The following is a 27,041-nucleotide window of genomic DNA, read 5'->3' on the forward strand; positions in this document are numbered from 1 at the left end:
AATGCTCAGGTGAGCCACACTAATTTTTTTGAAGAAGCTTGCAAATTCAATGGTGACATCACAGATAAAAAGCGAGTCAACAAGTATCACGTAGCCCGTAAACTTCGTGTATCTATTTACCGTGTCTTGGGTGCAAGAAAACCAAAACATGCTCCACCTGATACCAAAAAAAGAAGAAAAAGACGTTTTATATTTATCATTGTTGCAAGAAGACAATCTATCTTGATTTCTCTACAAAAGGTCCAGCGAGAGTAAAGAAAACCTCTGAGAAGAAAACTAAAAACCTAAAAATTACTGTTGTATATGTTTTTATTATTACATGTATAATAAACAATAAAAATGAAGTAAAAAGTAAAACTTAGAATGCAGGGTATTTGAGTTTTCATAGCATTAACATGCAGTGTTATGTTCATTTGACCTGGGAAGCTAAGACTTAAAACAAACATGTAACTGTAAAAATGCGGCCTCTATAAAGCGTGATAGATGCCCGGAAAATTACTGCTTTTCCTGTTGTTACGATGAATATCGCTCGGGCAAGAGTAAATCATCAGCAGTAACGTAATAAAATTTTTCTAATTCTGTATACGAAGTTCTCATACACGCCTTATAATCGCTTCCTGGAAATTTATTTCAAATCCCAGAGTTTGGTTTGCCTTTTCCTTTCATGCCTTTAATGAAAATACTAACACATACAATATACTGAGTGTTGTGTCTAGACAAGACAGCCTAGACACAATGAGAGGAAGCCGAAAGGCACGCGCTAAGTTAAAGCAGGATGGCGTGAGGTCTGAAACAGGATACGTAATGAATGCTATAAAGAAAAGTACGTAGCTTCTGGAATACCTAACTTTAATCCATCCTTTTGGTACATCTGGAGACTGTGGCGATACAAGTGAGACTCTTTAGATATATGCAATGTTACTAATGGCGCCTTGCTAGGTCATAGCCATTGACTTAGCTGAAGGCTATTCTAACTATTGGCTCGGCTAATGAGCAATGCTTCGTCAGTGTAGTCGCTAGCTACGTCGTCCGTACAACTGGGGCGAGTGCTAGTCAGTCTCTCGAGACCTGCCTTGTGGTGGCGCTCGGTCTGCGATCCCTTACAGTGGCGACACGCGGGTCCGACATGTACTAATGGACCGCGGCCGATTTAAAGCTACCACCTAGCAAGTGTGGTGTCTGGCGGTGACACCACACTGAACCTTTTTCGGTTTGAAAATAAGAAGAAAGTTTCCACATAGGGATTCGACACCACGACCCTCGGATTACCGTTCTGTAGTCGTTCTCCTGATCCAACCGTTGTGTCATAAATGGCTCATGTTTCGTCAGGCCAGAGCTAAAAATGCAATTATTTCTAAACGCTTTCGCTATCATTACTGGCCAAGTCCCGCATACACCATGAATTTGGACTATACACCATAAATTTGGACTAAATCGGTGATGACGAGTAGCGCGGGTCCTCTTGTAAGCGGTGCAGGCAAGGTAGCTCACCGTGTTTGGTCAGAAGACTGGCCACTATCTATAATTAAACAAAAAAACCATGAGCGAACTTGTAATTGATGAATGTGAACGATGTTCAAAATGTTCGAATTTGTGTGAATTCCCAAGGGACCAAACTGCTGAGGTCATCGGTCCCTAGACTTACACACTACTTCAACTAACTTATGCTAAGAACAACACACACACCCATGCCCAAGGGAGGACTCGAATCTCCGGCGGGAGGGGCCGCGCAATCCACGACATGAATGAACGATGTCATGCGACATTCCCACAGAAGTACTCAAGAAAAACGACGAAGAAACAGATAGAAAGAAGAAGAAATAAAAGTGGTATTGGGCCAGAATACTAACCCAAAGGTCTCGGGTGCGACCCCCGGGTCACTCCTCGGATTTTTATCTGCCACTTATCTTTCACCAGGAAAATGTTCGTTAATGTGAAAAATGTCGAATTCCACCCTGATTCTGATTGCACGCTGAAGTATGGTATTCAATTTTCGTTTTCGTGACAGCTTCAGTTGCTATTTTTAGAATAGGTAAGATTCCTGAGTCTTTGCTATTCTGTGAAGAATTACAGGACCTGCTGAATGGAATGTACAGTTTAATGAGCACAGTTTACAGAATGTTGATATACTTTTCGGGATGTGAGGTCGTGGTCCAAGAACTTTTCTGCTCCTTACGTTTCGTCCAGGCTGCGCTGGACTTCCTCAGAGGCGCTGCTCCGCTGAGTCTTGGGTCGGCAAGACTCAGCGGAGCAGTGCCTCTGAGGAAGTCCAGCGCAGCCTGGACGAAACGTAAGGAGCAGAAAAGTTCTTGGACCACGACCTCACATCCCGAGAAGTATATCAACAGCTATGTCATCCGGTCGTGAAAGCCTTCATTCTACAGTTTACAGACTGTCAGTAAACCAAAGAAAGACGGAAGCGGCCGGCCGGAGTGGCCGTGCGATTCTAGGCGCCACGGTCTGGAGCCGACCGACCGCTACGGTCGCAAGTTCGAATCCTGCCTCGGGCATGGATGTGTGTGATGTCCTTAGGCTAGTTAGGTTTAATTAGTTCTATGTTCTAGGCGACTGATGACCCCAGAAGTTAAATCGCATAGTGCTCAGAGCCATTTGAACCAAAGACGGAAGCTGGGAAGTGTAGCAGAGATAAATTGGCGATAAACTTAGTAGTAGATGAAGTGAAGGAATTTTCTGTCGTTCAAGGAAAACAAAGCATAACGACGAAGCAGAGAATACATAAAAGCAGACTTGCACGGGCAAAGATGGCATTGCTGGCCAAAAGAAGCATACTAGTATCGAATATCGGTCTTAACTTAAATAAGAAGTTTCTGAGAACGTATGTTTGGAGAACAGGCGTTGTGTGGAAGCGAGTCGTGGACTGTAGGGGAAACCGGAAGGGAATTTTAGCGTTCGATGTGGTGTTACGGGAGGATTCTGAAAACTATGTGTTACGGGAGGATTCCTCGGTGAGGAAAAGAAAATTTGGAAACACTATTAGAAGGGAGGGAGTGATAGGACATGTGTTAAGACATTAGGGAATAACTTCCGTGTTTCTAGAAGGATCCGTAAAGGGAAAAGAACTGCAAGGGAACACATAAATTGGAATATATCTAACAAATAACTAACGATACTGGGTGTGGCTGTTAAATTGAGATAAAGGGGATTGGTAAAAGGTAAAGCATGAAATTTACTTGCAGCTACGAATGTGGACAACCATTAGCTGTATAATGGAATGACGACATTGAAGATTTGTGCCGTAACGGGAATCGAATCCGGATTTCTCGTTTGTCACGAGCGGTCGCCTTACCATTAGGGTATCCGAACACGACTCACGGCCAGACCCAAACTTCAGTATGTCATCACCCATGTGTCTACTACCTGCAGTCATACATCCATTTTGTATATTCCCGTACAAGGGAGATATTTTAATTGAAAGTCGCTTGCCTAGTGCCGGCGTACAAAGACGATATTACAGTGCCTGTGTTGTTCAGAAATACGATGCAAAGTTCCTTCCCTTCCTCGTACTTGTGAACAACAGGTACTGCCGTATCGTAAAAAGTAAAGTAGTCATCAGCCCTGTTGCCTCCCTCCGACCTTTGAACTGAATTAGCCAACCAAAGGCCCGCCGTGCTCGCCATGAGTCTTGCCGAACATAGGAACAATCCGTGCTCTGCACAGATGCGACCAGAGAACTGAACAAATCGAGGGAACCATGCTACAGCCAGCAACTTTGGAGGTTTCCTTTGATCATAAGTTGAATGTTGAAGCCTGCCCGGAAAGACACGTTAATATCTGATTACACCAATTGCCGAACAATCACTAGAAGCAATCACACCCATTAAAATCTAGGAGTATGCTTATGGAGCGATATAAAGTGGAACGGCCACATAAAACTAATATTAGGAAAGTCAGACGCCAGGCTTAGACAGGCTGGAAGAATTCTCAGGATGAGTAGTCCATCATTGTTCGTCCGATATTTGAGTCTTGCTCGTCTGTCTGAGACACTTACCAAAGAGTGTTGAGAGAGGGAACACAGCAGATGCAAGGAAGAGCATTGAGTTCCGCCACAAGTTAATCTAGCAAACGCGAAAGCGTCATAGAGATGTTTATCCAACTCGATTTGCAGCCGCTTTAAGAGATGCGTTGTGCAGCACGATGTGCTTTACTGCTATAATTCAGAGAGCGTCCGTCCCAAGGAAATCAATATATTGTTTCACCCTAAGTGAATCTCGTGAAGGTAAAATTAGAACTCACACGGAAGCCTGCAAGCAATCGTTCTTCCCGCATACCATTCGCGAGGGAGGAATAGTGGTAGATAAGTACATTCCTCCACACACAAAAAGGTGGAATGTGGCGTACAGACATAGATACCCTTCCAACTAGACCCTAGCTGGAAACGCAAAATAAAGAGCTCTCTCTCTTACAAAATTAGAAATAAACAACGTCAAAACAGAAATCCATAACCTTATTGCCCATTATAGCAGGGCTTCCTCGTGTCCTGCCCACAACCCTTTGAAGGAGGGGAAAAAAGATACTGGAAGGAAAACTGTCTACGATGTCCAGATCCTTAGAGTTCGACGTATTCGTCCTTATTTCGGTTCAAGACACTGTGCGCTCACTGAACATCTCGCAAGCAAGAAAGATCTGATACTTAGTCGAAGATGATGACGATGATGATAATGCTGGTCAGCCTAACACTCTGTTCGAGGAGTGTTTTTATCTGTACCTTACCCTACATATTGATAAATGAAAGATAATACGTATAGGTAGGCTCAGAAGTCTGGTAGTGTTTGAGTTAAGTGTTAATGGTACAACGTTGGACTCAGTCACATGGAATGAATATCCAGGTGCAACGTTAATCAGTAATAAGTGGAACGAACACGGAGAACTGTTTTTTACGCGTAGCTTATAGGCGACATCGATTCACTGTGAAAATTCGATATAGTGTAGCTCATCTGCATTGGAGATAGCGTACGAAATCTGAGGCGATCTTTTCTTGAAGCTACAGGAGTTTGATCAGTTGTCGAAGTCATCTCGCTGCATTTGTCTCTGGGAACGTACACACTCGGATAAAAGAGGAGGTGAAAGCATTCGGAAGCAAGCTGCTACAATATCAACTGACTAGTTCGCTTAGTACGACATCCTCACGGAGATGCAATCGTACGTGGGAATCATTGGAACAGTGGTCTTGAGACCTTTTTTTCGCGGAACGCTCATGAAAAAGTTGAAATTACCAATATATGAGAAAGGATTTAAAACGATGTTGTTGCCCTCAACGAATGTGACGAGGAAGGATTGTAAGACAGAGGTAAGTGAATTAGGGCTACTCGAGAGGCGTACAAACAGTTTTTTGTGCTGTGTCCATTCCAAGTGGAACTGGAAAGCGTGTGAACAAAAACCATCCGAATACGTTCCCCTGTGTACAGTGTTCAATAGTCCGAAAATTATGAAATGTAAATGTATGCGTGGCTCGATGTGCCTGCATAATACACCACAAAACTGTCGCTGCTTGATGGGTGTACGTACATTTAGTCAGGATGTTTAACCTTCTGCTCAAAGCATGGGAGTAATTACTTGCAGTCTGCCATAACGTACTTTTACGTGCTCCTTTATTACGTCAAAATTCTGAAGGGGAGCATCCGGACATTATTGCAGGAGAAGCTAGGAACTGCGTGGTCTGGAAAAGCACTGTTCACGTCGGCGGAAAATTTTAACCACCTTATTATGAGATCCCCCGTCAATTGCACTACTCAGTGGCAAGCTCCGTTGAAATTACTCTCTTAGAGTCCAAGCGCGGAGGGTCGTTATAAAATCGCGTTCCCCTGGTGGACGCACACGTCATTAGTTTAATGGGCACGCGGCTTTTTTCTGCGGTATGAAATGCTACAGTGACCTCTCATACGAAATAAAGAAAAAAAGTGCTTCTGCGAAGTGACGTAAATTCCTGAATTCTTTCAATACGGACGAATACGCAGAACCGTCGCTTAATAGCATCACAAATATACTCAGATCGAATGTGCTGCGGATTACGCCGACCAAGAGAGCCCGATAAATGAGTGTGACAGCACTGCGCTTGTGCATCACAAATTTAATTTATTTATCGGAGATAAAATTCTTTTAGTCTCTTCAAATATGAGTGCCGTATGTATACATATCGCGGCAAAATTCTTCCATTTCTGGTGAAACTAATGTTTTATGTTTGAGATATGTATGGTAAATAAAACGGAATACCTCTTTTAGCTGCCAGCCGCTGTGGCCGAGCGGTTCTAGGCGCTTCAGTCTGGAACCATGCGACCGCTACGGTCGCAGGTTCGAATCCTGCCTCGGGCATGGATGTGTTTGATGTCCTTACGTTTAAGTAGTTCGAAGTCTAGGGGACTGATGACCTCAGATGTTAAGTCCCGTAGTGCTTAGAGCCTTTTGAACCTCTTTTAGATAATTTTAAAATTTGAATCTCCTGTGTTTATAACCCTACCACAGGGTTTTCCAGAAGCGATATGGGCCATAGCAGTGTTACTGAATGGTAACTGATTTGGCACACAATCGTTTACGTCTAAATATCGAAACGACCCTAAGGTCTGGAATTCGCCAACCCACCCCTAACGAACCAGTTTAAAATTCCACTTTAATACTTGAAGTCTGCCACAATAAACCATGTCCCTGTGTAACCAGGGCAAGACTGTCGCTTTGGAATAAAGGGATAGGCGTGATTTTCAATACAGATTTCTTTGAAAAACCAATGGATGTTTTTAGCAAACCATTACCCTATTTCTGTATTGCTAGATGTTGAATGGGACGATATGTGTGACGGTTGTTGGGAGTGATGGTGCTGGGTTCGAGAGATAGGCGTAGTAACATTCCACAGATAATCACTTCTTATTAAACAACACAAAACCCAAGCGTTAAAGTGTATACCCAGTTACGAGATCAGCCACAGAACTACAGTTTTACAATAAGCATATACAATGATACCCAGAATGTAATATCATTTGAAACAGTACAATGAGCATACCTTAGGAATTTTATAGTTGTCTTACATGTTGTTGTTGTTGTGGTCTTCAGTCCTGAGACTGGTTTGATGCAGCTCTCCATGCTACTCTATCCTGTGCAAGCCTCTTCATCTCCCAGTACCTATTGCAACTTACATCCTTCTGAATCTGCTTAGTGTATTCGTCTCTTGGTCTCCCTCTACGAATTGTACCCTCCACATTGCCCTCCAATACTAGATTGGTGATCCCTTGATGCCTCAGAACATGTCCTATCAACCGATCCCTTCTTCTAGTCAAGTTGAGCCACGAACTCCTCTTCTCCCCCACTCTATTCAGTACCTCCTCATCAGATATGTGATCTACCCATCTAATCTTCAGCATTGTTCTGTAGCACCTCATTTCGAAAGCTTCTATTCTCTTCTTGTCTAAACTATTTATCGACCACGTTTCACTTCCATACATGGCTACACTCCATACAAATACTCTCAGAAACGACTTCCTGACACTCAAATCTATACTCGATGTTAGCAAATTTCTCTTCTTCAGAAACGCTTTCCTTGCCATTGCCAGTCTATATTTTATATCCACTCTACTTCGACCATCATCAGTTATTTTGCTCCCCAAATAGCAAGACTCCTTTACTACTTTAAGTGTCTCATTCCCTAATCTAATTCCCTCAGCACCACCCGAGTTAACTCGACTACATTCCATTATCCTCGTTTTGCTTTTGTTCATGTTCATCTTATATCCTCCTTCCAAAACTTTGTCCATTCCGTTCAACTGCTCTTCCAAGTCCTTTGCTGTCTCTGACAGAATTACAATGTCATCGGCGAACCTCAAAGTTTTTATATCTTCTCCATGGATTTTAATACCTACTCCGAATTTTTCTTTTGTTTCCTTTACTGCTTGCTCAATATACAGATTGAATAAGATCGGGGAGGGGCTACAACCCTGTCTCACTCCCTTCCCAACCACTGCTTCCCTTTCATGTCCCTCGACTCTTATAACTGCCATCTGGTTTCTGTACAAATTGTAAATAGCCTTTCGCCCCCTGTACTTTTCCCCTGCCACCTTCAGAATTTGAAAGAGAGTATTCCAGTCAGCATTGTCAAAAGCTTTTTCTAAATCTACAAATGCTAGAAACGTAGGTTTGCCTTTTCTTAATCTGGCTTCTAAGATAAGTCGTAGGGTCAGTACTGCCTCACGTGTTCCAATTACCATTTTTCCATTCGTCTTATATAATGACCTCCAAAACGGACAATAATTTAAACAGCACAAAATAATAACACTTAGAAAGCTGTGTAACTCTTGCAGAATTTATTAAACGAATGAAATGACACAGTTTCAGAGACGTTACTGGTCTTACATAGATATGGCTTTATGTAAATAGACTGATGCGGCGATTGAAAATTGGTACCAAGGGCGGTTATCGAACCAGGGTTTCCTGCTCACTGAGCCACCATGGCACAGCGGGTCACACAACTGCGCAGACTACCCTGGCGCGCGTCCCTCTTCGATTCAAATTCCGGGTTCTATTTCTGGCCTTGGTACAAATTTTCACTCGCCGCTTCAGTCTGTGTACATATTATATATATAAAGACCAGTAAAGTCTCTCAAATTGTGTCATTTCATTTGTAGAAGTACCAGCACCTTCGATGCTGAGGTTCTATCCAGAACACAGAGAACCTCAGCGATTCTGTTCGCGTCTAAGGAGGAATATGAAAGTAGACTGGGGCGGCAATGAGAATCTGGATCGAGGAGGGAGGCGTGCCAAGGTAGTCTGCGCAGTTGTGTGACCCGCTGTGCCAAGGTGGCTCAGTGAGCAGGAAACCCTGGTTCGATAACCGCCCTTGGTACAAATTTTCAATCGCCGCATCAGTCTATTTACATAAAGCCATATCTATGTAAGACCAGTAACGTCTCTGAAACTGTGTCATTTCATTCGTTTAATAAATTCTGCAAGAGTTACACGGCTTAGTGGCCAACGCACCTGCCTCGTGAGCAGGAGACCCGCGTTCGATTCCTGCCCTTGGTACAAATTTTCACTCACCGCTTCAGTCTATATACATAAAATTTATTAAATGAGATCAAGCAAAAACCAAATTAAAGAAATAACATGACGCCCACACTCCTTTAATAACAATAACAGTACATACCTCTCATACAGTTCGAATATCAAGTTAAAGATTACGCCTGTCACTTTACATGATAATGATGATGATGATGATTGGTCTGTGGGGCGCTCAATGCGCGGTAATCAGCTCCTGTACAAAGTCCTAATTTTTCTACACTCCATTTTTTACACAATTCAACCTAGCAACTGTCGCCTGTCACTTTAGTCCGCTCCCATGGTACATCTGACAGAACCTCAGTGTAAATAAAAGGACCCAGCAAAATATACAACGATCAACCTGAATCTTAGAAGCAAGTAAGGCTGCTGAAAGTTATTGATTGCCGCGCGGGATTAGCCGAGCGGTCTGAGGCGCTGCAGCCATGGACTGTGCGGCTGGTCCCGGCGGAGGTTCGAGTCCTCCCTCGGGCATGGGTGTGTGTGTTCGTCCTTAGGGTAATTTAGATTAAGTAGTGTGTAAGCTTAGGGACTGATGACCTTAGCAGTTAAGTCCCATAAGATTTCACAAACATTTCTTGAATTAACGCACCCAACAGGCAACAGAAAATAACACGAGCCTCTTTATCTCAACTAATGACAAATTTCCACAGTTTGAGATCTGGAGATTCACCTTGCTTGATTAAAACCCAGCGTTAGTAATCTAGTGCAGCTTGCCACTGTACAACGTTCCAGCCGGCCGAACGTTGCCTACGGACAAGAGAGGCCGGCCGGTGTGGCCGAGCGGTTCTAGGCGCTTCAGTCTGGAACCGCGTGACCGCTACTGGCGCAGGTTCGAATCCTGCCGCGGGCATGGATGTGTGTGATGTCCTTAGATTAGTTAGGTTTAAGTGGTTCTAAATTCTAGGGGACTGATGACCTCAGAAGTTCAGTCCCATAGCGCTCAGAGCCATTTGAACCATAATCAATAGAAAACATTGAGGCAATCTTGTTTGTTTTCGCTAATTATGGATACAAACACCAGAGTGACTGCTATATTTTTTCATCTAATTGGTTCAAATGGCTCTGAGCACTATGGGACTTAACATCTGATGTCATCAGTCCCCTAGAACTTAGAACTACTTAAACCTAACTAACCTAAGGACATCACACACATCCATGCCCGAGGCAGGATTCGAACCTGCGACCGTAGCGGTCTCGCGGTTCCAGACTGTAGCGCCTAGAACCGCACTGCCACTCCGGCCGGCTTTAATCTAATTATTGATAGAAACAACGTACTGCATAGCTATTAAATCAAACATCTCCGACATTGTTCACTGTTGATTCTGTTGCGAATATCTTTTATAATGAAGAGACAGTTTTTCCTTTAAAAACTAGGCACAAAAGCGATTATGATTTAATAGTACACGATTGGAATAATAATTTCAGTACGTTCCACCTACGAGGAAGGCTGACTACAATTTACGGCAACATTTTGAGGAAAGTTGATCTGCAGCGGATGACCCCAAGCTTAAAGTTTTTTAAACAGTTGTCCAAAGAAAGAAAGTTATAAATAATCTGTAGGTTCAATAAAGTATTCAGCTATTTCAGAATTAGAATCTTTTTTCAGTTAGGTTTCGATGGGCTGTGACTTTCGGCCCATCCTATACTTTGTTCTGTCTTCCATTTCTTGCTTATTTATGCCAGTTTTGTTCTAGATCTTAATGCATTGTCCTAAACTTGTTGGGGTTTCCTTCTAATTGTTAAAAAAGCCGTTCAATTTTTCTTTTCGGCCTGCTAGAACTGATTCGTTAGATTGCTCCTTCTCCTAATTTCGTTTGTAATCATTTCTACCTGATTGTACAGTTCTGTATTACTTCTTCTTCTAAATGGTTCTACGGTTGTTCTATGTTATAATATCTTCCTCACAGTTTCTCTCCCCTTTTTCCTCGTTTCATCTTCTTTAATTGATACTAAAATTAGTATATCTAATGAGTATGAGCCTTCTGGCCGAATTACTGTCTTGTAATTTCTTTGTCTATAGAGAACGATTCATAATTATTATCGTATGATAATTGAAAGCCGGCCGGGGTGGCCGAGTGGTTCTAGGCGCTACAGTCTGGAACCGCGCGACCGCTACGGTCGCAGGTTCGAATTCTGCCTCGGGCATGGATGTGTGTGATGTCCTTAGGTTAGTTAGGTTTAAGTAGTTTTAAGTTCTAGGGGACTGATGACCTCAGAAGTTAAGTACCATAGTTCTCAGAGCCATTTGAACCATTTGATAAATGAAATACTAAGCTCACCTTTCGTAATCTTGCTCTGATGACTGTTTTCCCCCTCCATTAGGTTGATAACCTCTCCTTGATGTTTAACGTTAAATTGGTCTATTCTTATGATATATCCATACTTTATGCTTAATTTTGATGGTGCAACTTTGTTGCATCTCATTACCTCTGTTTTTCCGATGGATATTTGTAGTCCCGGTTCTCCTGGCGTTTGTTCAAGTATTTCTATCAGTTTCTTTGGTACTGGACTTCACTGTTAACAGAGGAGCCTAATTACCTGGTAACCATGAAAAGCGCAGCGAAAGTGTTGTTTTCTCCATTGTGTGATCCTCGCACGTCTGCTTTTGCCGCTTTCAGAAGGGGGTGCAGGGAGTGGAGGCAGAACGGTCCAGCCAGCAGTAAGCGTGTCGCAGGGACCTGTGCGCTGCGAAAGGGGTAAGCTCCGCCTCCTTCACCTTGTGTTGACAGCAGCGAGAGTAGACGGGCGTTTGCGCTCGTTGCGGAACATCTGTAGTGTATAAGACTGGCGTGCTAACTGAAGCTCTTCTACATGTTTCATGTAACTGAATCTCTGAACTGGTTTGGGACATGGGTATCGACTGTGGATGACGAACTACACCTGTGATTTTAATTAGCAGTTTATGTAGGCATGATATACAACCAGTCACATTTGGAATTTAATATGATTTACTGTACCATTATTTAATTCTTGGATGGACACAGACATATTAATAACTTGAAAAGTATTAATTTTCCACAATAATATTTATTAGGGCGTAGTGAATCAGCTTTCGGCTTCTTAGGTCATCGTCAGATAACTTAATGCTAGTACAAGAACATTATATTCGGGACTTTGTGCAGTTAGATGCTGGGGTCGTAGTACTCTCGAAAATAAGGAAAATTTAGGCGTAAGTTAATGAAATATGTACGGATAAAAAAAATCATTATATTTTTGGATACTTGGCATCCTGATATCCATATGGAAATCAGTTCGTTAATGTACATTTTAGCCTGCTTACACACACCTCCACCCACCCACACACACAGTGAAAAGTGCGCCTTGGAATGTGCGCTGTCTGATCGGTTTCAAGGGTACTGATTGTGCAATCCACTGGTGTGATACCTCTTACAAAGTCGTCGATTCGTTCGTCTAGAGCAGGAGCAGTCAACATTTTGTACCTACCGCCCACTTTTGTATCTTTGTTACTAATAAAATTTTCTATTTGCCAACCGGTTCCAAATAATGGTAATTTATAAAGTAGGGAAGTAACTTTTATTTATGAATCAGAGTTACAGCAAGTTAAAGCATGTAATAAAAATTACTTCCCAAACACGTTATGTCAAAATGTTATGAAAACGTAATGAAAATATTTTTAAAATGCATACCGCCCACCACGAAAGCGAGAACGCCTACTAGTGGCTGGTATGGACCAGGCTGACTGCCACTGGTCTAGAGTGTTTTCTTCTGTATCATGAGGAAATTGTATTCGGCAAGCCCTGCTTGGAATCTGCTACAACACACACACACACACACACACACACACACACACACACACAAACGCATACGCACACGCACGTGTACTTATCTTTCTTTATCACGAGCTAGACTGATTATGGACAATGGACAAGAATACATTACAAAATTTCATTTTATTGTTTTCTATTCTTGCTGAAGGGTACCCGAAAAATGTATCTCACCCATGATTCGCCGTTTTTGGATTTCCTTGTCCACCTCATCCCGTAGTAGCTCGACTGGGTTACAAACAGTGGACTGGATAGGCCATTCCACGTTTTTCAAAATTTTCTGCGAACCCACAGACTTCACGTAGTTCTGACACAGTTTCGTGTACTTGCCGTGTTACAAAAGAAACTCTTTCCCAGTCAGGTGTAAAACAATTGTCTTGGCACGTCACTGGAGAAACGCATGATAAAACGTTTGGTTCCCCTGCTGTTCAGTGTTGATGTCTGTTAGCCCAGGGAAGCCTTTTTCTCCTTGTTAACAAGGCGCAACAACGGTTTCCTTGCTGCCACATAACGCTGGAGGTTGTATTCTTGCCAGGTGGCATCTCATTGTTGACCACTCACTAGTGTATCCCTAGTTATGTTTAGTTCAGCGTACAATTCCCGGAGACTTTTGAATCTCTTATATTTACTGGTCACTACTAAATACTTTTACTAGCTTTCAGATATTTTCCTGGGTACTCCTGATCGGGAATGATCATCATAGGAGCCTGTATCTCGATGACGGCGTATGGTCTTGGCAAATCCCCTAATGAATATCTTCAGTTTCTTTGGTATTGGTCGCAGGCTTGCCTTGTTGGTGCAAAGTGATTATCTTTACATGTGAATAATAATGAATCTGACTGGGGCCCTTTTTAATTACTTTCGGTGCGTGTACTACCTTCTTTCACGGCTTGTTCTACCTTCATACAAACGGAGCTACAAGTGAACAGAACTGTAAAAAAAAAGTATCTCTAAAAGTCGTGCCGTCTGTTTGCGCCACGTGGAGTGTTTGGTAGAGCTGCTTGGATAGATAAAGTCAGTTTATATAAAACTGAGCAATACCAATATGTATGTATATGTACAATAATTATCTGTAGCCTGCAACACTGTGTCGTTATTAATCGCTATCTGAGCATCATATCCTGTACTCTAACTAATAACTCACATATTTCACTCCAATCTTGCTCCGTTGCAGTATGCAGCACGGGGTTTCCAAACTTGGGGAGGGGGGGGGGGGGGAGGGGGAGGCTACTGTATGTAAGATTCGCTGATGAGCAAAGTAATTATTAACTACATGTACAGGGTGATTGTGCTGATGTGCACGAACTGTAGCCAACGACCCCTGAGATGATAAGGAACAAAAAAGATTATATGTAGATATGGCTGGAAATGCGTTGCGAGGTAGCTATACCCACTTGAAAGTCGAAGCAAAAGATCTTTGACAGTGACCCAGGTACCAGCACCAGGCATTGGTCGACCAGAATGGGGTAAGCCAGATGACCGTGTGGAACATTCTCCAAGACAACTTCCACTATCCGTATCACTGACGACGCGTGCAGGTTTTTCTTTGTCAAAGATTTGATCAAAGATGTGATCAAATATTCCTTCACATATATTTGACAAAGATCTTTGACGTAGCACTAGAAGGGGTATTACACTGTCATCATATTTTTCGTCAAAGTTCAAGATGGCTGACAACAACCGCAGCAGTTGCATGTACCACAGTTGCACTGTGTGCACGTGCGGAAGAGAAGCGGGGGGGAAACCGTGGGTTTTACGACGACACGATAAAAGCATTCAACAAAACTTGTTACGTGAGCTTATAGTGGAGGACGTCAAGTCGTACATCAATTACTTAGGAATGGATGAGCATACATTTCTGTATGTGCTCAGTGAAGTGTATCCTCATATCACAAAGCACAATATTCACTTAAGAACTGCTACATCTGTAGAAGACAGGCTCACTGTAACATTCAGATTCCTTGCTACAGGAGAGAGTTAGGTTAGGTTAGGTCTCCAATCTTCTTAATCTATTTTTGTATTCAGGGTGCCTCACGTTGTAAAGCGCCTCATCAGCTTTATACATCTCTATTAATTTTGTAGTTGTCGGTACAACCAATTGTATTTACCGGCAATGTTTATAAAAACACTACAGATGACAAAACGCTGCAGCGATTCTAGCGCTCCACGTGGTAATATTTCACATTGCAGTGAACAGAAGACAAGCGACTTCTTTGATCAAATCTACATCGAGGCCCTAGATTTGATGAAATATTTGACGACATTTGACAAAGTTCCCTATTACACCATCAAATTACTTGGACAAAGATATTTGACAAAGATATTGGACAAAGAAATTTGATAGTGTAATACCGGCCTTAGCGTCTGTTGACCATCTTATCGCAGAACGTTAAATTTTAATTTTCCTCTCTTTTACGCGACGATTACTCCTCTTCCGAATATATTTGCAAAACAAAAAATATTTGCACCTTTTAATATTACAGAGCGGTCATAATTACATGGTACAATGCGTCGGAGTTCATTGAACATCGTACAGGACATTTTTCTTCACATGTTGTCCAGATTCGAGATAAGAGGGATGTGAAATTCTTCTCATTGCACAGTGAAAGTAATTCCAAACTGCGGATGCGAGATGCAAGAGTCCGAAACACCTGCTGTACGGCTGGTCACAGTTGCGACATTTGCAAAGTTTTGTGACCTTTTCACGTCACGTCACTAATATGCTACATGCGACACGCATTGCAGCCTTTCAAAGTTTGCAAGCTCATGCGTTCCCGGTGTGCGTTATTTGTTTCTTGCTTTCTGGTATGCTGAAGGTGGGGAGGTTCCATTGACTGGAGAATGATGGTGCATTTTATTTCCCCTTTGTTTGTGAAGCTTGTACTCGATTTTCGAATTGAGGGAGTCACGACTACAGAGCACGTCGTGTACGAGGCTGTTATAAGTACTGCTGCTGTAACTAACCAGCGCGCAGTTTTTGGTTTCTAGGTCCCTGTCAGTACGAAAGTGAGAAAATGTGGTATCCGTCTGAGCCCGCACGACCGCCTTTTCTACACAGGACACAGGTTACACCAGTCAACACAAGAAAAGGCGGCCCGTGGGTCCCAAGAAACTCTTATTCGGTCAGAGTCTGAGGAAAAAACCCCGAGCTGACAACCGCGATTTCGGTTCTCGGTGATTTCCGGAAATGACAGCAAGCGAACGAATGGCGACGAATGAAAACTGAACTCACGTGCTTGCAGTAGTAAGATGTAGTAGTAGAGCTGCAAATGGTGTCGCAAGTAGGGAGCACAGATTAGCGTTGTGACATCTTGCTGGCAACGTCTTTAGAAACGTAGCATAAGCTGTTAGAGGAAGAAATAGGAGAGGGCGTTGGCCGTATTCCTGTCAAAACAGTGATCACAGCGACCTCCATATTCATTTGGGAACTAAGGATAACCTGAATGGCTCACACCCTTCAGCGACAGAATCCCAAAAAGTTTCAGTTCAAAGTAGTCCATTCTTGGGGAAGACTGACGGCACCACCCTAAGCCACTACCACGTCAATACCAGTGGCTGTGTTTTGTCACTTGGAGTTATCGCGTGCTGCCGGTCGCTTCCGTTCATTTACCTCTATACTCCACAGCGCTTAAGATTTGTGTGGAAAAAATCACTTCTTACAGAAAAAGTTGAACGTGAGCATAAAATAAGGTTCCAAGACCGGTAAACCCCCTTAAACGCCTCTGTACGCGCTGTGATTAGTTTAATCTTGTCTTCGCGATAGGTACGGGAGGAATACGTAGGAGTTTTGGTATGTTCTTAGAGTCATATTTAAAGCCGGTTCTTAAATATTTTACGTATATCTTCGAGCGTCTATCAGTTCAGTTTTTCCAGCGTCTCCGTGACGCTCTAATGTGACTCAACCCAGTGACCATTAATGCTGCCCTTCTTTGTATACGAGTGTCTTTAATAACCCATGTTAGTCCTCTTTCGTATTAGTCAAACACACTTGACCCATACTCTAGAACTGGTCACATGACTGCTTTGTCAGCATTTTCCTTGGTAGACTGATTACATTTCTCCAGTAACCCACCAATGAACCGAAGTATTTTTTCAGTCATCAGCTTTAGACTGGTTTGGTGCGGTCCGCTACGAATTTCCCTCCTGTGCCAACTTTTCCATCTCAGAGTAGCACAACCTATGTCCTCAGTTATTTGCTGGATGTATTCCAGTCTCTGTTTTCCTCTATACTTTTTACCCTCTACAGCTCCTTCTAATACCATGGAAGTTAGTCTCTGATGTCTTAACAGATGTTCTGTCATTCTGTCTCTTCTTGTTGTCAATATTTTCCATATAATCCTTTCCTCGCCGATTCTGCAGAGAACCTCCTCATTCCTTACCTTAACAGTTCACCTAATTTTCAACATTCTTCTGTAACACCACATCTCAAATGCTTCTATTTTAAACTGTTCCTGTTTTCCCGCAGTCTATGTCTCACTGCTGTGCAATGCTGTGCTCCAAACGTACATTGTCAGAAATTTCTTCCTCAAATTAAAACCTATGTTTGATACTAGCAGACTTTTCTTGGCCAGGAATTCCCTTTTTGCCATTGCGGGTTTGCTTTTGATGTCCTCCTTGTTCCGTCCGTCATGGGCTATTTTGCTGCCTAGGTAGCAGAATTCCTTAACTTCATCTACTTCGTGATCACCAGTTCTGATGTTAAGTCTCTCGCTGTTCTCATTTCTGCTACTTCTCATTACTTTCGTCTTTCTTCGATTTTCTCTCAATCCTTATTCTTTACTCATTAGACTCTTCATTCCATTCAACAGATCCTGTAACTCTTCTTCACTCTCACTGAGGAAACAGTGTCATCAGCGAATCTTATCACTGATAACCTATCATCTTTAATTTTAATCCGCTCTTGGATCCTTCTTCATTTGCGTCATTGCTTCTTCGACGTATAGATTGAACAGCAGGTACGGAACACTACATGTCTGTCTTGCACCCTTTTTAACCTGTGCACTTCGTTCTTGGTCTTCCAGTCTTATTGTTCTCTCCTGGTCCTTGTATATTTGTATATTACGGTCTTTTCCTATAGCTTACTCCTATTTTTCTCCGGATTTCGAACATTTTGCATTGACGAACGCATTTTCCAGATCGACAGATCTTATGTAGTTGTTTTGATTTTTCTTCAGTCTTGCTTCCATTATCAACGGCGTCAGATATGCCTCTCTCGTCCTTTGCCTAAATCTATCACCTGCCTAACCTACATTTGACCCTCCCATTTCATATCCCAACAAACCGTTACACCCTGTTATTTCTACTATTTGACTGATTCCATTTGTGGTTCAAATGGTTCTAAGCACTATGGGACTTAACATCTGAGGTCATCAGTCTCCTAGACTTAGAACTACTTAAACCTAACTAACCTAAGGACATCACACACATCCATGCCCGAGGCAGGATTCGAACCTGCGACCGTAGCAGCAGCGCGGTTCCGGACCGAAGCGCCTAGAACCGCTCGGTCACAGCGGCCGGCTTCTATTTCTGACTCATTGACGTTGTAATCACAGGATACAATGTTTTCGCAATTTGTGAAGTTCACACTTATTCACGCCAGAACATTTAAAGCAAGTTGCCAAACTCTCCTCCAGTTTAACAACTTTTCAAGATCCAACTGAATGTTAGCGCCTTTTTTTTCAAACAGTGCTTCACTATAGATGATGATGATGATGATGATGATGATGATGATGATGATTTTCACTTTGCGGGGGGGGGGGGGGGGGGCGCTCAACTACGCAGTCATCAGCGCCGGCGGCCGGAGTGGCCGTTCGGTTCTAGGCGTTACAGTCTGGAACTGCGTGACCGCTACGGTCGCAGGTTCGAATCCTGCCTCGGGCATGGAGGTGTATGATGTCCCTAGGTTAGTTAGGTTTAAGTAGTTCTAAGTTCTAGGGGACTGATGACCTTAGAAGTTAAGTCCCATAGTGCTCAGAGCTATTTGAACCATTTGAATCATCAGCGCCCGTATAAAGTCCCAATTTTTACACAGCCCAATTTTTAACTCAATCCAATCTAGAAACTGTCAAGAATGATGGTGATGAAATGATGAGGACAACAAACACCCAGTCCCCGGGCGGAGAAAATTCCCAACCTGGCCGGGAATCGAAACCGGGACCCTGTGGTCCAGATGCACCAACACTAGCCACTAGACCGCGCGGGATTAGCCGAGCGGTCTTGGGCGCTGCAGTCATGGACTGTGCGGCTGGTCCCGGCGGAGGTTCGAGTCCTCCCTCGGGCATGGGTGTGTGTGTATTTGTCCTTAGGATAATTTATGTAAATAGTGTGTAAGCTTAATGACTGATGACCTTAGCAGTTAAGTCCCATATGATTTCACACACACACACTAGCCACTAGACCACGAGCTGCGGGCAGTACTTCACTATAGATAACTGTATCATCTGTGTAATATGTTAGGTTACTGTTAATATTGCCCGCAAGCTACTTCTAGAAATGTCGATGACTCTCCATCCAAGATAACATTCTGTGTCCTCCCTGCAAAGAAAGCCTTAATCCAGTCACAATTCCTCTTGATACCCAATACGATTACACTTTCGATAAGAAGCGCAGATGTGGCTCTGCTCAAATCTTTTTCGGGGAAGGCAAGAAATACTCTAACTGATTGCCTGCCTTGATTCATGGCTTTCAGGTTGGATCATGAGAAAAACGCGAGTTGGGTATCATGCAACCGATGTTGTCGGATACGAAGCATCACGAAGGATACTTTGCCGAAAGGTGATTTTAGATGGGCGTTATTTTACGGCAATAGCGTTGCCGTCAACATTACTTCAATGTACTGCAATAGACTGCAATTTTCCTGTATGGTTGGGCAATATTGCTGATGTTGCAGGCTGTTGCAGGTAGTTGCCGACGTGTTGCCTAGGAGTTGTTGTCCACCGTGGGTGGAGAATATTTTATTACTAGCTTAGCGCCCCCTGCTTCGCTCGCGTAGACTTTTTTTGTTTTTATTTCATCGAATTTTTATGTTGGTTCACAAACTGCAACACCTTCTAAGCTCTTCATGATAATTAAGCCCATATAAGCATGGTCTTTTCCGACTGCAATTCTGACCAAAAAGCGATTCTGGTTTGTTAATCATGCCTTTTGCGTTGTAGAGGAGATATTTCCATAGGAACTTTCATCTCCTAACAAATATTTCCTTATGTCTAACCCAGAAGTGAAATACCAGTTTTCATAAATTTAGCTCAATGTTTTTTTAATGTATCGAAATATTTTATACAAAATTTTTATCCCCTATTGCACTCCCTTAGGGGTTGAATTTCCAGAAATCCTGAAACATGTATTTTTTTTCTGGCTGAGAATCCAAATACCAGTTTTAATATTTTTAGCTTCAAAAGTCCGTTAGTAGCTAGATAACTTCAAAAAGCCTTTCACCTCCTATTTCACGCCCTTAGGAGTGGAACTTCAGACAATCCCTTCTTAAAGGATGCCTACAATATAAAATCCAACCCTCTCCAAACTTCAAGTTTCTATCCTTAGCGGTTTGGGCTCTTCTGTGATGAGTCAATCAGTCAGCTAGGACACTGCCTTTTGTATAAAGAGATTGAATGGCAATATCTATCTCTTTTCTTGTCTGTAAATGATTCCCTCTCGCCCTCGCCTTTGTTTCCTACTTCTGTCACGGAGAATGCTGCAGTGACGTGCCTGAGTGAGAAAAATATCGCTTCGCTTTCGTTCGAATGTTTTCGCGCTGACATACAATGGCATGTGTTTTTTGTTGTGTATAGTAATGGAAAAGTGGGCAAACGAGAGAACTGTAAGTATTATAAGTACGATCCATGTATGGCCGTAGCTACGAGGCGTCGAAATTAATGTAGCCTCTACAACGGTCAAAACCCGAAAAAAAAATGTTGGCAAGCTGTTTCTGATGAGCTCAACATGAAGTCCTCGAACCTATGCCAAATGCGAGGCAAAAATATGCATAGGAGGACTGGAAGCGCAGGTGCTTCATCCATGTGGTTTGTGTATTTGATGTCATGAGTTTCACCTGAAGCAGGTTTTGACGGTATAAAAAGTGGTGTGTGCGGATGAACAAATATAATATAAAACTGTCGTGTTATTTCAAACTTTCCTTAACGAAATCTTTCAGTCCTTCTAGCAAAGCGTTGTATGGGCCTATCTCTGATACCATGAGGCTTCTTTATAAATAGTGTACCTTAAACAGGTATACAAACTTCTGAACGAATCACCAGAGCTAAAAACCGAGGGCAGTCAGGTTGTAACTTGTGTAGATTCTCTCACATTTGTATCGGGCTTAGCAGTTCTCGGACAAATTGCTTGTACGAGATATTCGAAATCGTGTTTTGAGATTCTGGTAAAATTCTGGAACAGGTATGTTTGCAGCAAACATCAGTCCACTTTTAAGTTTTCTGAAGCATACCGATTACTTAAAAAAAAAAGAACGCATCCACATTTAGCCAGATTTCTCTTGTTCTCTTTAACTTGATTCCTTGAGTGATGTAAAAGCAGTAGATCCGCATTTAACTAGCACTAGCTCGCGTGTGTCCATTTTATGCCAGTACTGTGCCCCTTGTAAAAACTTCTGACTCGGAATTGCATTGTCGAAAACATTGCTGGACAGTAGTGGCGCAGTAATGCCTGGTAGTCTTGAAGCACACGTTTTGAGGAGGTGGTGCCCCACATCTCCTTAATATTTGACAAATGTCATATCACCGCGTTGAGCCGCTGCGAAAACTTTTATGTGAGAACCTGATTATGGTCAGACGAGTGAAACTGGTTGTGTAAATGAAGTATTTTCTCAACAGCACAGGGTCGTAATATGACATTTTTGAAGTAGTATGTGTTGCAAATTGTGTGGGCGCAATGTTGTTGGGCTATATTGTCGGTAATATGTACACTACTGGCCATTAAAATTGCTACACCACGAAGATGACGTGCTACAGACGCGAAATTTAACCGACAGCAAGACGATGCTGTGATACGCAAATGATTAGCTTTTCAGAGCATTCACACAAGGTTGGCGCCGGTGGCGACACCTACAACGTGCTGACATGAGGAAAGTTTCCAAGCGATTTCTCATACACAACCAGCAGTTGACCGGCGTTGCCTGGTGAAACGTTGTGATGCCTCGTGTAAGGAGGAGAAATGCGTACTATCACGTTTCCGACTTTGACAAAGGTCGGATTGTAGCCTATCGCGATTGCGGTTTATCGTATCGCAACACTGCTGCTCGCGTTGGTCGAGATCCAATGACTGTTAGCAGAATATGGAATCGGTGGGTTCAGGAGGGTAATACGGAACGCCGTGCTGGATCCCAACGTCCTCGTATCACTAGCATTCGAGATGACAGGCATCTTATCCGCATGGCTATAACGGATCGTGCAGCCACGTCTCGATCCATGAGACAACAGATGGGGACGTTTGCAAGACAACGATCTGCACGAACGGTTCGACGACGTTTGCAGCAGCATGGACTATCAGCTCGGAGACCATGGCTTCGGTTACCCTTGACGCTGCATCACAGACAGTAACGGCTGCGATGGTGAACTCAACGACGAACCTAGGTGCACGAATGGCGAATCGTCATTTTCTCGGATAAATCCAGGTTCTGTTTACAGTATCATGATGGTCGCGTCCGTGTTTGGCGTCATCGCGGTGAAAACACATTGGAAGCGTGTATTTGTCATCGCCGTACTGGCGTATCACCCGGCGCGGTGGTATGGGGTGCCATTGGTTACACGTCTCGGTCACCTGTTGTTCGCACTGACGGCACTTTGAACAGTGGACGTTACATTTCAGATGTGTTACGACCCGTGGCTCTACCCTTCATTCGATCCCTGCGAAACCCTACATTTCAGCAGGACAATGCAAGACCGCATGTTGCAGGTCCTATACGGGCCTTTCTGGATACAGAAAATGTTCGACTGATGCCCTGGCCAGCACATTCTCCAGATCTCTCACCAATTGAAAACGTCTGGTCAATGGTGGCCGAGCAACTGGCTCGTCACAATACGCCAGTCACTACTCTTGATGAACTGTGGTATCGTGTTGGGTAGCTGTATCTATACACGCAATCCAAGCTCTGTTTGATTCAATGCCCATGCGTATCAAGGCCGTTATTACGGCCAGAGGTGGTTGTTCTGGGTACTGATTTCTCAGGATCTGTGCACTCAAACTGCGTGAAAATGTAATCACATGTTAGCTCTGGTATGATATGTTTGTCCAAGAATACCCGTTTATCATCTGCATTTCTTCTTGGTGTAGTAATTTTAATGGCCAGTAGTGTAAATTTAATGGCCCATTTAACAGACATCGTAGGGCTGTCGTAGCATAGTCAGACAGCTCAGACTTATAAGGTAGGAGGGGGGGGGGGAGGGAGGCGCTATGTCAGAAGACACCGGAGGGGCGCAGCTGCTAGTCACGCCAAGGTCGAATATCGTAGCTCCCTACGCGCGGCTGTGGGAGGCGCGTGTCTGTCGCGCGACAGGTGCTGCGGCGCCATGTGGCGCACGGGTCCGGGACGCGCTTCGCCTGCTGTTGCGCCGGTCACCGGCCCGCTCCACACCGACCTGCCGCCGCCACTAGATTTATTGCTGCGCATCCATCTTACGCCAAATTACATTAACGCTCTCCATTATTCGGTCATTCCGCTATCAAAATCCACCCAATCGTTATCCCGCCGCTACAGTACCCCATCCCTCTTCCCCCTTCTCTTCTGAAGTGGTGCCGGCGACGTGTAGCTGCCATTATTGGAACACCACTTAATCGTTTTAATTTCCCCCCCTCCTCCCCTCCCCTCCCACGACATCAAAGCCGAATCGGCGACCGTCGTTAAACCTGTTAACTCGACGGTCTGTATCTCGCTTCCAATCGTTTGTTTACAGGAACAAAATTGGTGTCCCATTTTTTAAGGCTCGACCGAGTGCCACATCGTCTCTGTTTAGCTTGTGGAAAGCCAGGTGAGCTGCTCCCGAAGATCGTGGTTCTCGTTTTTCATGTTCGTCTGCAGTTTTCATGCCTGTAGATCGATTGTACTTTAGACAGCTGACATGAAAAGGTTGGCAGAGCAGAGGAATTCGTGGCGGGCCCTATCAAACCATTCAGAAGAGTGATGACCCAAAAGAAAAAAAACGAGAGAGAGAGAGGGAGAGAGAGAGAGAGGGAGAGAGAGAGAGAGAGGGAGAGAGAGAGAGAGAGAGAGAGATGTATAGTTCCGGTAAGAATCAAGTACAACTCGAAGAGATCTCAACTGTAGTACAGTATTACGACTTATGTATGAGAGTATAGTCTCTTAAGATGAAAGGTGTTTAATTTTTATTTTTATTTATTTATTTTTCACCAGACAACAGTTTGGGTTCAGAAGAAAGGTAAATACGCGTGAGGCAATACTGTTAGAAGATTTCAGAGTCTTGGCCGCATTTGAACATTGAAATGTATCAATGGTAACGAGTGAACATTTGTTCCGGACTCGACCCGGGTTTCCCGCTTTACGCAAACGGCCGCATTGATAGCCGAGCGGTCTAGAGCGCTGCAGTCATGGACTGTGCGGCTGGTCCCGGCGGAGGTTCGAGTCCTCCCTCGGGCATGGGTGTGTGTGTTTGTCCTTAGGATAATTTAGGTTAAGTAGTGTGTAAGCTTAGGAACTGATGACCTTAGCAGTTAAGTCCCATAAGATTTCACACACATCTGAACACATTTGGTCACATTGACCGCCTCGACCACCCCAACACGCTTTCCTTCAAACTCAAATTTCCAGCCTGTCACACACTACTGTTATAGCAAGACTTACCCACGAACACATTTTTAACAGATCTAGATTCCCGATCCGTCCTTTCAGTGCGGATGCACACCATACCCGATCTCTTATGGGAATAACGATGTGTGGGTAATGTGTTCATGGATAGGTGATGCTATGTCAGTTGGGGGAGGTGGGTTTAAGTGACCACTCTAAGTGAAATGGAATTTTCTTGAAAACATGGTGATTCACAGAAGCTTGTGACATACATCTCCAGTCTACATACTGTAAGGTATCAACCAAATATTTATAGCTAACGTCAAAGTATATATTATAGGATACAAGAAGGTTGGAACTTGAATAGTGGCAACTATTTATGCACAACCGATACAAAAGAGTTACACGTTTGCACCTGTTACTGTACTTCAAAGTAGACACCACCTGCGACCAGCTTTGCGAAAGAAGCGGCGACACTTTCGGCCCAACTCACTCATCATTTTCCACGACAATGCGCGGGCGCATACAACGCAACTGTGGCTCCTCTGTTCGGTCGATGGGACTGGGACGTACTGTACCGTCCACCATACTCCCCGGACTTAAGTCCTTGTGACTGATTTGATTCCGAAGATGAAGGAACCACTTCGTTTGTCCCATATTTCCATGCTCTCATGTGTTCCTTGTATCTGAAATGAGAACATGGAAATATGGGACAAACCACTCCACATTTGCAGAACACCTAAGAGAAAATGACCACAGACCAACCACTAGAGAAGATGACATGAGAATAATTAGAATCAACAATAAAAAGCACCTGTTGAATGACCAAGTACACATGCCAAGCAATTCATTATTTACACTAATAGATAAAATAATAGAATAATGTTCGCAAAAAGGATAAATATAATAATACTGTTCAACGTAATAATAACAGAACCCAACATCTTTACACTCTCTCATCCATGACCCCTCCCCAGGATACTGAAACGAAAAGTCAAAACAGCTGTCACCAAAGTTTTCAGCCACTCGTTAACAGCGAGTATAACCACCTCCCACCCAAAAAAAAAAAAAAAAAAAAAAGGCTCTATTCCCCCCCCCCCCCTCTCTCTCACTCATACACACACACACACACACACACACACACACACACACACACACACACACACACACACACACGGTATAAACATCATAAACAGAAGTTAGTAACGAACATATTCTTCGTTAGGGTGGCAACACATACCAAAGATGATGATACGCGTAATGGAGTCGCAATATTTACGCTGTGAAAAGAAGTGTACGACGAAATAGTTGTATCAAGTGACAGAAGAACGATAGTCCATCACAAAAAGAGTGAGAAACATGTTGAAGAGTGTGTGGGTGGCGAAAACACAAAAAATATAGAACAGTGATAAAAGTGGTAATGCGACCTCCAGACCAGATGTGAGGAAACGCAGATCAGCAAATCGTGAGTTATTACATTTTTACAAAAAATCGCGAAGTGAACTGTTTGATAATTTATAACTAACAAAACTGTGTCATTATAGATCCCACTTGTGATGCCTTAGAAAAGGAGAAGGCGAAACGCGTACGGGATTAATAAAATAACTAGCAGCAGGAAAAGGCAGTTTGATTTGCAAAACAAGTTTTTCTGAATGTTTACATAGTGGCCACTTTTCCCTACCCGATGGGGTAAAGTGATTAGTCCTTTGCCTCCTTTCCCAAAGAGACTTTTAAGTTTAAAAAGAGTGGGTAGGCTTATAGTTTCTATTTCACCACTGATTATTGCTAGGAGAACAGTAATACAAACGAGAAAGAAGCATGTTGCAGTACATTATTGGCACAAAAAGGTCAACAAATGAGAAGTATTAATATGGGTAGAGTGACCATCTAAGATTAGTAGAACTGGATCTTCAGCAATTGGCTCTGCATGTTTTAAAAAATGTTCAAACCAATCCAAAAATTTCATTCTACATCCACTCGCTAGAGTGGCACGCAAATTCTGTTCCTGGCGGAGCCCCATTTCTAAGTTCAGCCTTCATTCTTCGTCTAGCGAAGATTACGAAAGGGCGAATGAAATTTCCTACTGCAGACATGCACATTACAAAAGTCGACAGCAATTCTCAGCTGAAGCAGTGGCTCCGACTTGTCGTCTTCTTTGAGTGCAAACACTTTGCTGTTCTTGGACTGAACCGTCAGAAGACCGGTTTCATCTACATATCAGTTTCATATACATTACAATCGTTTATCTTGCAATGTCTTAAGGATATCAAAGAACTCGTCTACGATCACCTTGTTAAACGCTTGCGCTCTAGCCACAGAGGCAGATTCTGGCTAACTAAGACTAATATTAGGATGCCGTTCTCTAAAGCACGCCACGCAGTCTTTGCCTGCCATTTCAGGCTCTTTGTTGAAACGGTGTGGTATTTTGTTACGCTCCGCCAACT

The 27,041-nt window shown here is 43.2% G+C and overlaps 2 protein-coding genes across 2 annotated transcripts in view; one reads left to right on the top strand and one right to left on the bottom strand.

Moving 5' to 3' along the window:
• The window catches only part of LOC126414100 (mannosyl-oligosaccharide glucosidase), a 413,842-nt gene that overhangs the window by 320,765 nt on the left and 66,036 nt on the right, over nucleotides 1–27,041 (bottom strand). The gene's annotated exons all lie outside the window — the stretch shown is intronic.
• LOC126414146 (protein neuralized) overlaps nucleotides 1–27,041 on the top strand; it is an 860,420-nt gene that overhangs the window by 264,233 nt on the left and 569,146 nt on the right. The window contains exon 2 of the mRNA XM_050083322.1: nucleotides 11,679–11,756. Coding sequence (XP_049939279.1) covers nucleotides 11,679–11,756 — 78 coding nt within the window. The remainder of the gene's footprint in view (nucleotides 1–11,678; nucleotides 11,757–27,041) is intronic.

Source organism: Schistocerca serialis, chromosome 1 (assembly GCF_023864345.2).
Source record: "Schistocerca serialis cubense isolate TAMUIC-IGC-003099 chromosome 1, iqSchSeri2.2, whole genome shotgun sequence".
In the NCBI taxonomy this organism is placed as follows: domain Eukaryota; kingdom Metazoa; phylum Arthropoda; class Insecta; order Orthoptera; family Acrididae; genus Schistocerca; species Schistocerca serialis.